This window comes from Nicotiana sylvestris, chromosome 8, assembly GCF_000393655.2.
Source record: "Nicotiana sylvestris chromosome 8, ASM39365v2, whole genome shotgun sequence".
In the NCBI taxonomy this organism is placed as follows: domain Eukaryota; kingdom Viridiplantae; phylum Streptophyta; class Magnoliopsida; order Solanales; family Solanaceae; genus Nicotiana; species Nicotiana sylvestris.
Window position 1 is genome coordinate 2,603,132 of NC_091064.1, and position 14,878 is coordinate 2,618,009.

The window sequence follows — 14,878 nt, forward strand, 5'->3', positions numbered from 1 at the left end:
ATTTAAACTTAGAATCTAATATTAACACTTTAAAGTCATAGTAGAATTCAGAATCGATAAAATTCAAATCTTGAATCCATAAGAAAGAGACACACAACAAACACTGATCAAACTAATTTTCCAGAACAAGCAATGTATAAATTGGCAATAAAAATTTCACGTGACACTCTTTTGTGTTTCCATGGAAATTTTCATCAACCAATTGCTTAGATGTGGGGACTGATATAATAAGTGATGTGACAACTTCAAGCTGTGTATAAATAAAGTCCCGCATAAAAAGTATTAAAAGAACTACTTCTAAGGGTATTGAATACTCTTAATAGTGTGACACAATGACGGATACAACATTGTGATAACGGGTTCATTTGAACCTAATGTTTTCGACGCATAACATATATTATGTATAAATATCCACTAAAATAGTACCAAAATTGTAGGCCTGAACCATCATTTCGAAAGCACGATGGATTCATTACTAAGAACCTTAAATATTTAATTCCATAAAATTTAATTCCTAAATCCGTCTCTAGTATAAGACTTTTTTTGGGAGAAAATCGTGTAAATATGATCCAAAACAAATAATATTACCCCACGATAAACTGTAAGTTGAAATGTGTAAGTAAGTTTTCCTTCTTTTACATCTATAATCCAAGATCGATCAGAGATGACTGGATAGTTTGTGATTCGTCTCAACCATATGTATTGGTCAGTAGAGGCGGATTCAAAATTTGAACTTTATAGGTTTGAAATTTCAAGCTATTTATATAAATATTTAATAAATTTATTAATACAAATTTAGTATATGAGCAAAAGCATGGATTACGGGAATCCATAGGCTTAAGGCTAGATTCGTCCCTGTTTTGTTAGCTAAACATGGTATTAATTTTTTCTAATGTATCCAAGCAACTATTTATTAAAAATTAATTTAGTTGATGAAGTACGTGATCAAAAGAGTATAACGGAATGGATGAGATTCTTCCACTCTTAACATAAGTCTCGGATTTGAACCATGCGATTGGAGAAATCCAGTTTGCTAGTCAAGACAAATGAGCCAGACTAATTCAAAGTAGTTGATTTATTCAATTCTTACCTAAATAAGATTAATTATATAGGAATAGATTTTTTTTTTCTAATTAAAATAAGTTTTATATTATTATAAATATGAGTATTGCTAGTTTATTACTTTATTATTCTAATCAATCATCACTGCTTCAATTAGTAAATAGTAGTAATCAAGTGAAACGTTATTATAGGTATTAAAAAAAGGTAAATTTTGACTAACGTATACTCTTATGATTAGGGTTATTTAATATATTTCTTAAAAGTGTATAAAACAAAGAGATATAACATATAAATACGAAAAAGAAAATACTATTTGATTATATTACACCATTTAACCCGCAACTTTTTATTTTTTTTAGTTATAACCACCAAAGTATGTGTTGCAGTGGATGAGACTACTCCTCCCTTAACCAGAGGTCTCGGGTTCGAACCTTAGCGCTTCCCCGAAAGGGACCTACGCGATTGAAATTCGAGTATAGTTGGGCTCCAATGCAGATACCGGACGAAACAAAAAAAAAAGTTATTACTATGCAACTAACTCTCCTATTATAAAGAGAAGTTCTCTATCCTTGCTCGATCTGAACTATCTTTGGTCGAATTCTGAACTACAGTTTTCTTGACGCTAAAGAAACAGACTACTATATCAAAAGGAGGACGACAAAACTGAGGCAGTAGAGTAAAACAAGAAGGTGGCAATGGCTTCCGAAGATAGTTCATCTAATCCAGAAAGCCCCATGTTACAGTCAGCATCATTGGCCGGCGGTGGCAATGAAAGGGACATTTCATCAAACAGGTGGTGGGCAAAGGTGATCGACGTAAAAGAAGCTAAGAATCAGTTGATGTTTTCGTTACCTATGATTGTGGTGAACAGTTGTTTCTATTTCATTAACCTTGTGTCCGTCATGTTTGCTGGTCATCTTGGCAAGCTTGAGCTCGCTGCATCAAATCTTGCTAATTCCTGGGCTATGGTTACTGGTTTCTCTTTCATGGTATGTATATTTACAACTTTCATATTTATTGCTTAGTTTAAGTTAAAAAAACATTTACACATGATCAGGCAGCTTAAAAGGTAATTATAGGTAACTATGTTTAATAATATTTATTGGTAAGTTAGAATAAATGGTAAGTAATCTATTATCTTACCCTGGTGGTGTAAACAATTATAATGTTGATAGACCTTATATTAAGGAAACACATGATTTTCAGTGACATTTGGGGAATAGAGCTGATAATGCATGCCTCATGTGGGATAAGGATGTAGACAACTTGTTTGTTTTTAATTTTGATGTAGTATTCGTTTGTTTTATTACAGCTAATCGAATGTTCTTTTGTCTCTGACTTATCTATTTAATCGACAAAACTCGAAAATACTTAAAAGACGCTGAGTTTTACGTGTCAGGATTCATGCCTGAGATAGTACTCCAAATCTTGTCTGAACCACTCATTCTTAAAGCTTTAACAATTAATTAGATCATCAATAAAAGTGTTCTATCATGTTGATGTAATTCTAGAGCTGAGCTAAGAAAAAGAGCTGAATAGGCAGAAGTAGTAAGCAGTTAGAACTGTTAGAAGATAGTTACAGTTAGTTACTTGAGTTGTTAGCTAAGCAGTGCAGTATAAGTTCGAGTTAGGGTTCTTTTCTTCAGATTTCATTCTTATAGAATCTGCTGAAGCTTTAGAAGATGTTCCTTAATGTGCTTTTCATGGAAGGTGAATGCAAAAATGATGCTTGCGAGGTGTCAAAAAAATTGCTAATGAGTGATACCAATGTAGAATCTTAAAATAGTTGCGTAAATGGAAGAAACACCAAACTTGAATCTGTTGAATACATGTATATTGATACACTTTTCACGGAAAATGTGGGCGACACACTTTAAATTGATGACTTGAAAGTTCCGTATCTTGGTGAATTTTTTTTTTGAAAATTAAGACTGATTTGGATACAACTAAGAAGGATTATTCAAATATTATCAGAGGATCAGTAACTTCATATCCTATTGAAAACATTCTGCCTAATAGCTCGAACAGGGCTTTCTCCTTGCACACTCAATCTCAATTGTATGCTCCTGTGGCTGCAAGAGATGTGCATTCTTATATTCTGCATAATAATTCTGTTTGGGAAGTTGCTGTCAGTCCAACATGTAGTTACTTAATTATATCAAAAAATAATATTGAACTTGTCGATTAACAATCTAGGTTGGTCTAAGTGGTGCACTTGAGACATTATGCGGCCAAGGATACGGAGCAAAAATGTACAGAATGCTGGGAGTGCATCTACAAACATCATGCATCATATCATTCTTCTTTTCTATAGTGATTGCTGTTATCTGGTGGTTTTCTGATATAATTCTGATTTTACTCCATCAAGATCCTGACATAGCTAAAGAAGCTGGCGTGTTCTTGAGGTTCCTCATTCCTGGATTGTTTGCATATAGCTTTCTGCAAAACATCTTAAGATTTCTTCAGGCACAGTCAATCATCATGCCTCTGGCTTTGTGTTCAGTTGGATCTTTGGTTATCCACATTGGCATTGCCTATGCGTTGGTAAATTGGACAGGTCTTGCTTTCAAAGGAGCAGCATTAGCAGCTTCAATTTCGATCTGGATCTCACTCCTCACTTTGGGTATATACGTGCTTTTCTCCAAGAGATTCAGCCATATAAGGCCAAATGGTTTCTCATTTGAGCCATTTCATCATATTTTAACAAACTTGAAGTTGGCTTTGCCCTCTGCTGCCATGGTGTGGTGAGAATTAGCTGTCGTTTTGTTATTAAGTAATATGCATTGACAATATAATTTTCTTTTACATTATAAGTGTATGTTAGCATGTTATAGCAGTCCACTTACCATTTTCTCAGGTCACTAATCAACAGTTATTACATAGAGTTACCTTCAATTTCCCTTAAAGTTACTTGACTTTAAATATCTTTTACACTGTAATAAAACTTAAACTCTGTGTTATTACAATAAAACACATTGCCATTGAAGTCTTATCAATAATTTCCTATTTTGCTGTATACCAGTTTGGAGTACTGGGCTTTTGAGCTACTTGTGTTATTGGCTGGTTTGATGCCAAGCTCAGGAACAAATACTTCCGTAGTTGCAATGTGGTAAGCTTCTTTCCTTGTCAACGACACATTTTCATAGTTTTGAAAGCTGAATTTTGGTTGCTAATACCAATTGTTTTGGATTGTGACCTTCCAGTGTAAATACGCAAAACATTGCCTACATGATATCTTATGGTCTGAGTGCAGCTGCGAGGTAATGTGACCAACAAAAAGCTGTCAAAAATTCTGAACCTTTTTTTGTTAATTCTCCCTAAATTTTTTGCTAATACCAAATGTGTACTCTAAAACATATGCAGCACCAGAGTGGCGAACGAGTTAGGAGCTGGAAATACTGACAGAGCTAAGAATGCTATGGTTGTTACTCTCAAGCTATCTATTCTTCTTGCCATTGTAGTTGATATTGCTCTAGGTTTTGGGCATAATGCATGGGCTGGCCTCTTCAGCGATAGCACGGAGATAATTCACAAATTTGCCTCCATGACACCTCTCCTCTTAATCTCCTTTGTGTTCGATTTCATTCAAGGAATCCTATCAGGTTAAATTTTTATATAGCTGCAATACACTGTGTGTTTGTGTGTGAGGGAGACACTGTACTTTAGTTTTACACATTAACTAGCACAAGCTAAAACATAAATTAATTGATCAGGTGTGACTAGGGGATGCGGATGGCAGCATTTGGCTATGTACATCAACTTGGCAACTTTCTATTTCATTGGCATGCCAATAGCTGGTCTTCTTGCTTTCAAGTTCAAACTACATGCTCAGGTAACTTACGTGCATCAACCACTGTTTATAGCAGGTTGTTTGCTTTATTGTATAAATTACCAAATTATTACATGTTTGCACGTCATTTTAACCTGATAGTGTAAAAAACCTATAGACGTTCCCTGTCATAGGTGTTATACTCTTTTCTACAAATGTAACCAATTTTTTGTTGCTCTAACCAAGTATTCTTTTTGGAAAATATATGTTGCAGGGTTTATGGTTGGGATTGATTTCTGGTCTAGCCTGTCAATCTTTGGGCATGTTGCTACTGACTTTTTTGACAAAATGGGGGAAAGTAGAGGTCTCACCAAATAATAATGGAGAAAATGAACCTCCAGCCTAAGCATGAGTTCATGAGAATAACTTGCAAATCGCCATTGGTGGTCTTGTTGGCAGCTTTTGATCGACGGCCAATAACTTCTCCTTCAGATTTTGATAATTTTTTAATTAATTCATTGGTTCTGTAATTTTGAGAGGGGTTGCTCTGATGGTAAGCAACCCCCACTTCCAACCGAGAGGCTGTGAGTTCGAGTCTCCCCAAGAGCAAGGTGAGAAGTTCTTGGAGGGAAGGATGCCGGGGGTCTATTTGGAAACAGTCTCTCTACCCTAGGGTAGGGGTAAGGTCTGCGTACACACTACCCTCCCCAGACCCCACTAAGTGGGATTATACTGGGTTGTTGTTGTTGTTGTTGGTGGTGGTGGTGGTGGTGGTTCTGTAATTTTGAGAATATTCATGACGTGTACATAATTTAAAATAAGTCAGTTTATGCAGAATACGAAATACATGTAAATTATCATAGTGTGGTATCTGTATATATATTAAAGCAAGAAAGTTTGCATTGTGGTTAAGCCAAGTGGCAAGCTAATATAAAATCACTTGGCAATTTAGGACTATATTTATTATAGTATTTAATTTAAATTGAAAGATAATATTTCTTTAATTTAAATAGAAAGATAGTAAATAAGATTCTTTTGAATCCGAATGGAAAGAAAGTTAAATTTGAATTGATTAATTAATTAATTAGGAAAGCTAATCAACACATAAATGTTCCAATTCAAACGAGAGGCTTAACGAGTGAGGCGAATTGTTCTAAATAATGAGAAAGAGTTTTTTTTAAATTTGAGTTCACAACATAAAAAACAGAAAAAACAAAAACGTGTTTGTTACTAGAAATAAGACTAAAAAAATCTAGGTTCGAACCCATATTCATAATTACCGAGTTGTTGGATCAAAACTTAACTTTCGTAACTACCTTAGGTGATCAAGAGTGTTCACTTCTCCGTGTGCCTAAGACGTTAATTCAATAAATTTAAGTATAACAAATATGAAATTAAGATTTATATTATATTAGTAGTGATAACAGAAGAGAGAAAATATAAATTGAAGCATCAACTTATATGGTGATTAATAAAGGAAAATTTGCTTAGGTGAAAGAGCATTTTCTTCACCAATAAGTAAACTCAATGTTGAAATCATCCATATTTATATTTATATATATTATACATATTAAAGGATAATTTGCATTGTCGCTAAGTTAAGTGGGCAATGACACGCTATTATAAAGTTATTTGACAACTTAGGATAATATTTATAATAATATTTAATTTAATTTAAAATTAAAACATATTTTTTTTAATTTAAATGGAAAGATAGTAAATAAGATTATTTTGAATCTGAATGGAAAGAAAGAATAATAGTTTTATAATGATATAACCAACTACTCTATCTTAATTAATAAGGTTCATACCACAAAAAAAAAAAATTGAATTGAAAGATAAAAATAACACCCCTATCTAACTCATTATAAAGATAAATATGGAGGTATTATCAATACATACTACGAGTATGCAGTACTTCAATCAGCTAAAATATCAAATATAGATAATAAATAAATGATACTCAAAATTACTATTGATAAATTTAAATATTAATTTAAGCAGTAGAATAAAAAATAGAATATAATTTTTATTACAAAAAAAAAATTAAATTTATCTATTAATGAGAGTTGTGGGCAATAATATGAACAACTCTAAGTTATGGTAATGCAATAACATGAACAAGGAATCAGAAAAAGAATAAAAAGTATGTAATTAAATAACTTAAGTAGTAGATGTATACATAATGATAAGACTTATTTGATCTTTGAGAAGAGAGAATTTTTAAAATAATAATGAGAAAGTTTTTAAAATAATAATGAGCTAAATCATACTATATAAATAAGATGCACATATTTAAAGTCGTTATAATAGATAAAACTAAAAAAATATAAACAATTGGCATAATTCCGAGAAACAAATTAGAAAATTTTAAATATAATTTAAATTCTTATATAGATTTGGAATTGATATTTACACAAAATAAAGTGAATTACAAAAATCATAAGGTAAGATTCATTTAGTTAAGAATTACATGTAAGAACTTATCTTTTTTTAGTACATGTGCATGGTAGAAGAAAAATATTTAAAGTAGGTTAATATTTATTTAATTATAATATATTAATCTTAACTATATCCTAAATGTATTATTTAAATTGTTAGAAACAAAGTGACTTTAATTGTGTGATTAAAATTGAGGTAACTACCAAAATTATTGACCAAATTACGATCCAACTATTTTATAAGTTGGTAACTCCCAAAAGTTAGAATATATTGGTTGTTAATAAATTATCATGTATGTATATATTAATTTGTCATTGTGTAATTTTAGGTTGGTATAAGTTGATGTTGATGAGAGTAGTTATTATATCGAGATAATAATATAATATATTTTTATAATTTAAATTAAGATATTACTAAATGTATTTTTATTAGTTATTACTCTATATAGTATGACTTCAATCAGTTTCAATATAGATGGGATAGTTTGACTTGACACGGAGTTTAAGAACGAAAAAGAAAACTTTTGAAACTTATGGTTCTAACAGTTTTGCGGAGCCATGGTATTTGTATGGGTGCAAGAACTTCTCATTATAGGTAAAATAAAAAATTTAAAGCTAAATTATTTTCAAATACAGAAGTATGTCATTCTTTTGGAACAAACTAATAAGAAAAATATTTTATGTAAATTGAAAGGGAAGGAGTATTTATTTTTGAATCATATTGTATTTTTATTTGTTTGTATCACCGACTATATATGAGGTTATAGTATTTAAGTTTATGTCAATAGTTATTCATATAATTTGTTCTTTTAAATTTATAGAATTTAGTAGGATAATAATATTATCCACACATCGTGCGCGTACTAATACTAGTTAAGGATGGAAGTAGTATTTAAGTCCCAAAGGAGGAAAAAGCAATATTTCCATTCTTTTTTCATATTCTGCTTTTTCAGGGGAGGACTACTTTTAATAACCATTAAGTTTGAATGTCAAAAGACCATTAAATTTGTTATTCCACAGTTAGTCAAGGTAAAAAATACAGATTCATCAATCATCTTCAACTTGTGACAAGATTTATGCCAATGACATGGTGAAATTTGCAATTAAACTGACTTACAATGTTCACAAGTATATTCACAAGTTCTGTAAATGTTCTCCATTGATTAGACAAACACAACACCAATGTTGAGCTTCTCATCTTGGATTTCACTGGACCTACTTGATATTTGAACACAACAAAAAGAAATAGCAGCCCGGCGCACTAAGTTCCTGATGAATGTCAAGAATACGGAAAATTGATACTAATAATTTCATTAACGACGAGCGAATTTATCAATCAGATGAATGTCATTCACTGAATTGTTCTTAGCATAAGAATAACACATTCAGTTCATTGAGAGAACTCATCAATCAGGTATAAGATGAAATGCTTGTGCTAAGTAACCTTGAGAGACCAAAAAAGAATCCTTTAAAGCAGTAAAAGGAAAAAGAATGCTGAGAAACCACATCCACAAACCCATAACCTTCTATTTAATAAGTAATATACACCTTTTCATAAGCATTAAAAGGAAAAAAACAATAAGTCGTCCTAACTTTGGGAGCTATTTCTGTATCACAATAAGTGTAGTGCAATCACCCTGTGAGTTAATCTAACTACAACTTCCTGATAGGTCCACTCCTTTGAATGTAGTAGTCCGAAAGGATGCTATTCCTTCTTACCTCGTGCGGCATCAACCAGATATCTATTCAAATGCTGGCCAAATATCTTGGTAGAGAATGACCGAGTCACGTGTTCATGAGAGTCTTGCCCCATTTTCTCTGCCATGTGAGGATCCTGAATAAGATTAGCCATTGCCAAAGAGAACTCCCGTGGGCTAGGGTCACAGAGGAAGCCGGTCACTCCATGCCTTACTGACTCCACCGGGCCCCCACTGTTGCAGGCAATAACAGGTTTATAGGCTGCCATTGCTTCCAGAGGAACAATGCCAAAATGCTCATCCTACTCTTCCCAAAAAAAAATGTTAGCCCGCTTTCTAGGTAAAAAGAAAAAAGAGAAAAGGCGCGAAAATGCTCTTCCTAACATCAATCAACTATGATGGTAAAAGGATATCCTACTCTAAAGAGAGAGAGATGTTCATCCGACAAGTCAGTCTATCAAGAAAACAATGATGTTTTTCCTGGTTTGAAGAGAGATCAAAATTAGATGTACCTTTGGTGTATAAAGAACACAGAGGCATTGGGCAAGCAGTGCATTTCGTTCTGCAGTAGAGCAAGATGTAATGAATCTGACCCGCTGAGAAACACCTTCTCTTTCTGCCAACTTTTTCAGTTCTTCCAGATACTCGACATTCTCTCTGAGGCGATTGTCAAAGCCACCTGAAATAAGCAGGAAGAACTCCATTAACTAAACATGACGATTTTATTTGAGCATATATTGCGCCACTTATGGTGGACAACAGGTATGTTGGACTTCATCTAGTGAAGCATACTTCAAATCCATGTCTAAGGTGCTGAAGGCATATCACAGCTTTATCAAAACTTTTAAGTGCAACAAAGCAATTTAGGAACTTTAACTTTCTAAGGCTTATTTTCTCCAGCTAACATCGATAACTGAGTAACATCTCGATAATCACAAAAAAGAAAATATATAAATGATATTTGTATAGATTCAGCGCACTAAATATCCTTATTAGGTATATATGCGATCAGACAGGCTATATACACCAGACAAATTCTTAATATCTTATTGGCTCTCCATGAACTCTACCTCTAACAGAACACAAGAATTTAACTAGTATACAAGATATCAAAAGTAGAATGGCCTTCTGAGTCTTTTAAGAATGCAAATCAACCATACCAGATAAATAACAGTATACCACCATCAAATAAAAGATATGAGAGGCAAAACAGAACACAAGAAATCGTCAACTGAAGAACTGAATAAACTTGCCTGCAACAGTCAAGGACACATCATCCATGTTAACTCCTCGATCATCATGCATTCCATGGGTGTGAAGCGTGGCAAAGGCAGATATTGCCAATTCTATGTTCTTTTTCCTCTCAAATCGATTGATGGATAGAAAATTCAACCTAAAAAAATGAACAACTGAAGTTATACTAACATCTGATGTATTATTTGTGTTTGTTCGAGCCCCTTTTTTTATAGAGGGGAAAGTGCATGGAAGGGATTGTTCCGTGTTATTGCAATCAAATCTCAAACTAGAAGGATGTGCTTACTTGGTATCATTAGGTTTCTCAAACTGATCCACATTGACTGCTGGGTATAAAACAGCTGGTTTAATCCCACGTGCATCTAGATTCTTGAAGGTCTTCGCAAAAGTAGATGCAGTAAACCTGCTGTTAACCAGGATCAAATCTGCCATTCCTATAGTTTGGCAAAGCAATTAAACAAGAAGCAGATGTTTGAACAGATAAGGGAAAAAGTAGAACATTGACAAATGAGAAAAACAAACACCAATGATAAAAGACAGACTCATGAAATACCTGTTGTTATTTCTTCTAAGAAGTCAATAGGTTTCCGATATATCCTCCTAAGAGCAGTTGTATGTTGCGCTAGTAAGAGATCTGGAAAATGGCAGTAGAATACAACCTGCATGAGGTATAAATTTCATATATCTCTATGATCATATCTTAATAGTTGATTTTATCAGAGCATCCAAATACCTTTGCAGTCTTCTTTAACTTCAATAGTGGAATGACAACAGAGACCTGATCTGCTAGTATTACATCAAATGAAGGCCACATAAGCAACAAGCAGAGAGCAACAAACAAGCACCGCAAGTATGCACATACTGCATGAAGCCGATAGAAGATATGACGGGGAAGGAAAGCACCATATACTGTAACATCAAAGACACCTGTAAAGTGTGTAACGTGTATTTACATCAGTCAAGTAAGGACATACTTGATGTTTCTGTGGCATATGACTGGAGCACAGAAAGTAAGAATTCTGACCAGACAGAGTCTCTTCAAAACATCGATTTTCATCATGGTGTGCAGTAAAAATATGAACTTTGTGCCCCAAGGAAGTAAGTTCCATAGCAGCATCAACAACTAGCCTTTCAGCTCCACCTAAACATCATAAAATGTCAGACACATGAGTGGAAGAAAGGAGAAATGCTACATACATTATAAAATAAACTTCTGTTATCCCATAGGTCTGCGCATTGCATAAAATATATCATATGAAAATTATGCTCACAAGCATCTGACTGACACAATGTGCACACGTAATTATTGAGCATGACCACAAGTATACAGGAGATATTTGTATATGCAGCTTATTTGTGTCTTGACTAATCCTAGAAGGCAGAAGGCCTAACAAGTCATGATGAAACCTATCAACACGAACAGGAGCAAATTTGCAGCCAGCTTAAGTGCAGAATCATGCATCTCTCACTCTCTCCTTGAATCATGCATCTCTTATTGTCAATAAACTGTAAAAGACCAACCTTAATGCAATTTCCTTTTCTTTCTTTATTTTCAAGATATATTATAAATTTAAATTTGTATATCCACAGAAAAAAAGCCTAAGAACTTACTTTCAGGGAATTGAGGTGGATAATTAAAGAGCCAATACTAGAAGTTATTTTGTTTCATCAAACTCATGCCCACCTACTTTTTTGTACGAAAGAGAAAACTAAAAGTGACAAATTAAATCAGATTAGTCATTCGAACTGTAGGACTATAAGATGAGAGAAGACTCAAGCTTCTGATAGCTCAGCATTTAACCATCTTTTAGCCGCTCCTTTTTACCTATTTGATCAACCGCCCTCAAGAACCAACTGATTGTGAACACATAAAAATACTAAAAAGCCGATGAGTGTATAATGTAAAGGGAAGAGAGTAGGTTAGTTGCATATCAACAGCCTAAGCATCTGTCATGCATGTTAAAATGATAAAATTGCTAAATAACCTGACAAGAAAATGTTGTCCCCAGATACGTTAAGCACCTCTATTGCTCTCATCTAAACAGACTTAACTTGATTTCTACGGCAAAATCGTGTAGCAAACCAAGTAACCAACAAAAAAGATTTTTAAAAGAAATTGCATGGAAGACAGGAAGTTACCAAGCCACATAAAACACTCTTTTGTTTTATATTATGAGAGGAATTATCCAGGAATTCGTGGAAATTGTTCCATTAATAGTGAGTCATCCAAAGGCCTCTAGACAACATAAAAACACAATGACCACTCCATACAAAAAGCTTTCTAAAAGTATATATCATCACACTGTACAAAAATCATTCTTTCAGCAGGTCGATTAACCAAAACAATTTAATGGGGATTATGTAAATTACTACCACCTCCTCCCTACAATTCTCTTCCTTATCAGTAAACCCATCAGTTACAATTCAATCCCAAACTAGTTGAAAGCGCCTATATAAATCCTAGTGAGCTTAGCCAAAAGCTCGAGAACAAGCGTATTCTCTATGTAAATCATCTATACCCCAGAGGCAAATCCAAGATTTGAACTTTATAGGTTATAGTTCGAAATTTTACCACAGCCCATTCGATCAACTGAATTTGAATTCTATTATTTGTACTTATTTAGTGGATTTTTAAACACATATACAGAGTTTGAGCCAAAGTTATCCAAACCCATAACTTGTATACTAGGCCCCCCTGTCTATACCTATTCCGCTTTATTCACTAAGCAACATCCTGACGATTTCACTAGTTAATGATTCATACAATAATTTTTTTAAGACTAGACGCCAACCAAAAATGCTAAGCTCACTAGTCAGACACCCCCTTCCTCCCCCAACCTCCCCCCCCCCCCCAAAAAAAAAAAAAACACAAAAACAAAAGACATTGGAAAAAAGGTGGAAGCTTTTGGAATTCATGATCTCCTCCTACATATAAATTATTTTGATCGCTGAAGCAAATGATTCAACAAAATGCAATTACAAAAAGATCTATCAAGAAATTTAAATATGTAAATTGATAATTACCGATTCCGAGATCGGGATGGATTATGGCTATATTCATCTTCGAGCTGCTCCCTTTCTTCTCCATTGCTTTTTCTAAGAGTAAAAAAAAACAGATGTACGAAAAAGAAAAATAGAGGTAAAAGAGAACGGGTCAGTTTTAATTTTTAGGTCCACCACTTAATATGGGCTAAATAGCCCAATAAAGCCCACTTTAAAAGCCCAAAACTTATTAACTCGTTTGTTTTTTTTAAGATTAAGATGTCTGAATCATGCGTCTGAATATTAAGATGTGGTATGCAGATCTGAACACTGAATGATTAAGATTGTTTGTTTTTCAACATCTTAATCTCAGTGTTCAAATCTGCATACCACATCTTAATCTCAGTGTTCAGATCTGCATACCACATCTTATGTAAGATCCAATTGTTAAACTATTTGAACTATAAATGAAAATTATATATAATAACAACAATTGTAGAAAAAAATATTTTGAACGTAAAGTATTCAAACAAGATATATGACTTTTAGCTTCATCTAGTAATATTATTATTTATATTATCAAGTGTTAATTCAAATTAGCAAGATGTTAGCCATATGTTTGCAATGCATTACCTTGGATCTTGATGTAAAAAACTTTATTTGCTAATACAAAGATTTGAGTAGTTTAATTCGAAGTTCTAGAATATTTCTTATGTTAAAAAGTAAATATTCTTTGTTTTTTTAAAACCTTTTTACACGGATTTTATACTTTTTTCTACAAAGTTCAGAATTGTCTAAGTCAAAATATTATTACGTATTTTACAACACTTTTTGGGGCCTCAAAATTTTTGGGGCCTAAAGCGAAGGCTTTACTAGCCTCACCCATGAAGATAAGTTGTATATTTCTAAGCAAATAATCTGTTTGAAGATTGCAAAGATGTAGTAAATGGTATGATCTTAAACACAAAATAGGAAAAAAATTGAGGAAGTAAAGAAGCTATTCCTGAATAAACAAAAGAAAGCATGGTTTAATTATAAAACATGTAACAAATGACTGAATAATTCAAGAGCAATAGCACATAAAAATTCAGAAAGCACTGAAATATAAATCTTACTTATGTATACATTATCCAAATTCTAGCCAAATATGAAACTATAGCGGCTCTAATTTCAACAACACAGAACTTCATTATCCGAATTCTAGCCATAGCAAAGTTTCTTAATTTTGGACGAGCTTCATAAACACCAATTACGGTTTATATTTCAAAAAACTAGAGAAATTGAATTTCAGTCACTAATATGCAATTCTTGAAGAAAACAAAAGAAGGTTCAAAAGGGACTATGTGAATCTGCAAAAGAGAAAAAAACATTGCTAACAATTTAGAACACGTCCCAATTAAGATTTACGATTTAGAGAATCGGGATGTCAACAAAATTACAGAAAATTCAGAGATTCAATCGTATTTTAAAAGGGTTTTTTTTAAACCCTAAACTCGAAACTGAAAATTACCATTAGAAAAGTGGAAACAAGATGGAGAATTCCAAGTATAATTTTCAAAATCTTACCCACAAAAAGATTCGGCGTCTGCTTGATCCGACGTGTGAAGGATGAAATTTGTTTTGGGTTTAGAAGAAATAGCCTGATGTCAAGAGAGAGCAAAAAGAGCCGTCTA

At 33.1% G+C, this 14,878-nt stretch overlaps 2 protein-coding genes across 2 annotated transcripts; one reads left to right on the forward strand and one right to left on the reverse strand.

Annotated features, from left to right (window-relative positions):
- The first annotated feature begins 1,466 nt into the window (after positions 1-1,466).
- On the forward strand, positions 1,467-5,412 carry LOC104220523 (protein DETOXIFICATION 18-like). The gene is made up of 7 exons (XM_009771403.2): positions 1,467-2,051; positions 3,259-3,806; positions 4,085-4,171; positions 4,266-4,322; positions 4,426-4,664; positions 4,776-4,894; positions 5,106-5,412. Exons 1-7 carry the CDS (start codon positions 1,758-1,760, stop codon positions 5,235-5,237), a joined length of 1,476 nt encoding a protein of 491 aa, XP_009769705.1. The 5' UTR covers positions 1,467-1,757; the 3' UTR covers positions 5,238-5,412.
- A 3,367-nt stretch (positions 5,413-8,779) lies between these two features.
- On the reverse strand, positions 8,780-14,878 carry LOC104220522 (uncharacterized). The gene is made up of 9 exons (XM_009771402.2): positions 14,772-14,878; positions 13,248-13,319; positions 11,248-11,364; positions 10,957-11,150; positions 10,777-10,882; positions 10,510-10,657; positions 10,223-10,362; positions 9,482-9,648; positions 8,780-9,271 (listed from the first exon to the last, which is right to left on the reverse strand). Exons 2-9 carry the CDS (start codon positions 13,309-13,311, stop codon positions 8,978-8,980), a joined length of 1,230 nt encoding a protein of 409 aa, XP_009769704.1. The 5' UTR covers positions 13,312-13,319; positions 14,772-14,878; the 3' UTR covers positions 8,780-8,977.

What these genes read in the sequence shown, in the direction of transcription:
- LOC104220523 (XM_009771403.2), top strand. Translation starts at nt 1,758, where the DNA reads ATGGCTTCCGAAGATAGTTCATCTAATCCAGAAAGCCCCATGTTACAG. An exon ending in GGTCTGAGTGCAGCTGCGAG is followed by an intron (nt 4,323 to 4,425) that starts GTAATGTGACCA and finishes AAACATATGCAG; the next exon opens with CACCAGAGTGGCGAACGAGT. An exon ending in CATTCAAGGAATCCTATCAG is followed by an intron (nt 4,665 to 4,775) that starts GTTAAATTTTTA and finishes TTAATTGATCAG; the next exon opens with GTGTGACTAGGGGATGCGGA.
- LOC104220522 (XM_009771402.2), bottom strand. Translation starts at nt 13,311, where the DNA reads ATGGAGAAGAAAGGGAGCAGCTCGAAGATGAATATAGCCATAATCCAT. An exon ending in TTTTGAAGAGACTCTGTCTG is followed by an intron (nt 11,151 to 11,247) that starts GTCAGAATTCTT and finishes CACACTTTACAG; the next exon opens with GTGTCTTTGATGTTACAGTA. An exon ending in AGTTAAAGAAGACTGCAAAG is followed by an intron (nt 10,883 to 10,956) that starts GTATTTGGATGC and finishes TACCTCATGCAG; the next exon opens with GTTGTATTCTACTGCCATTT.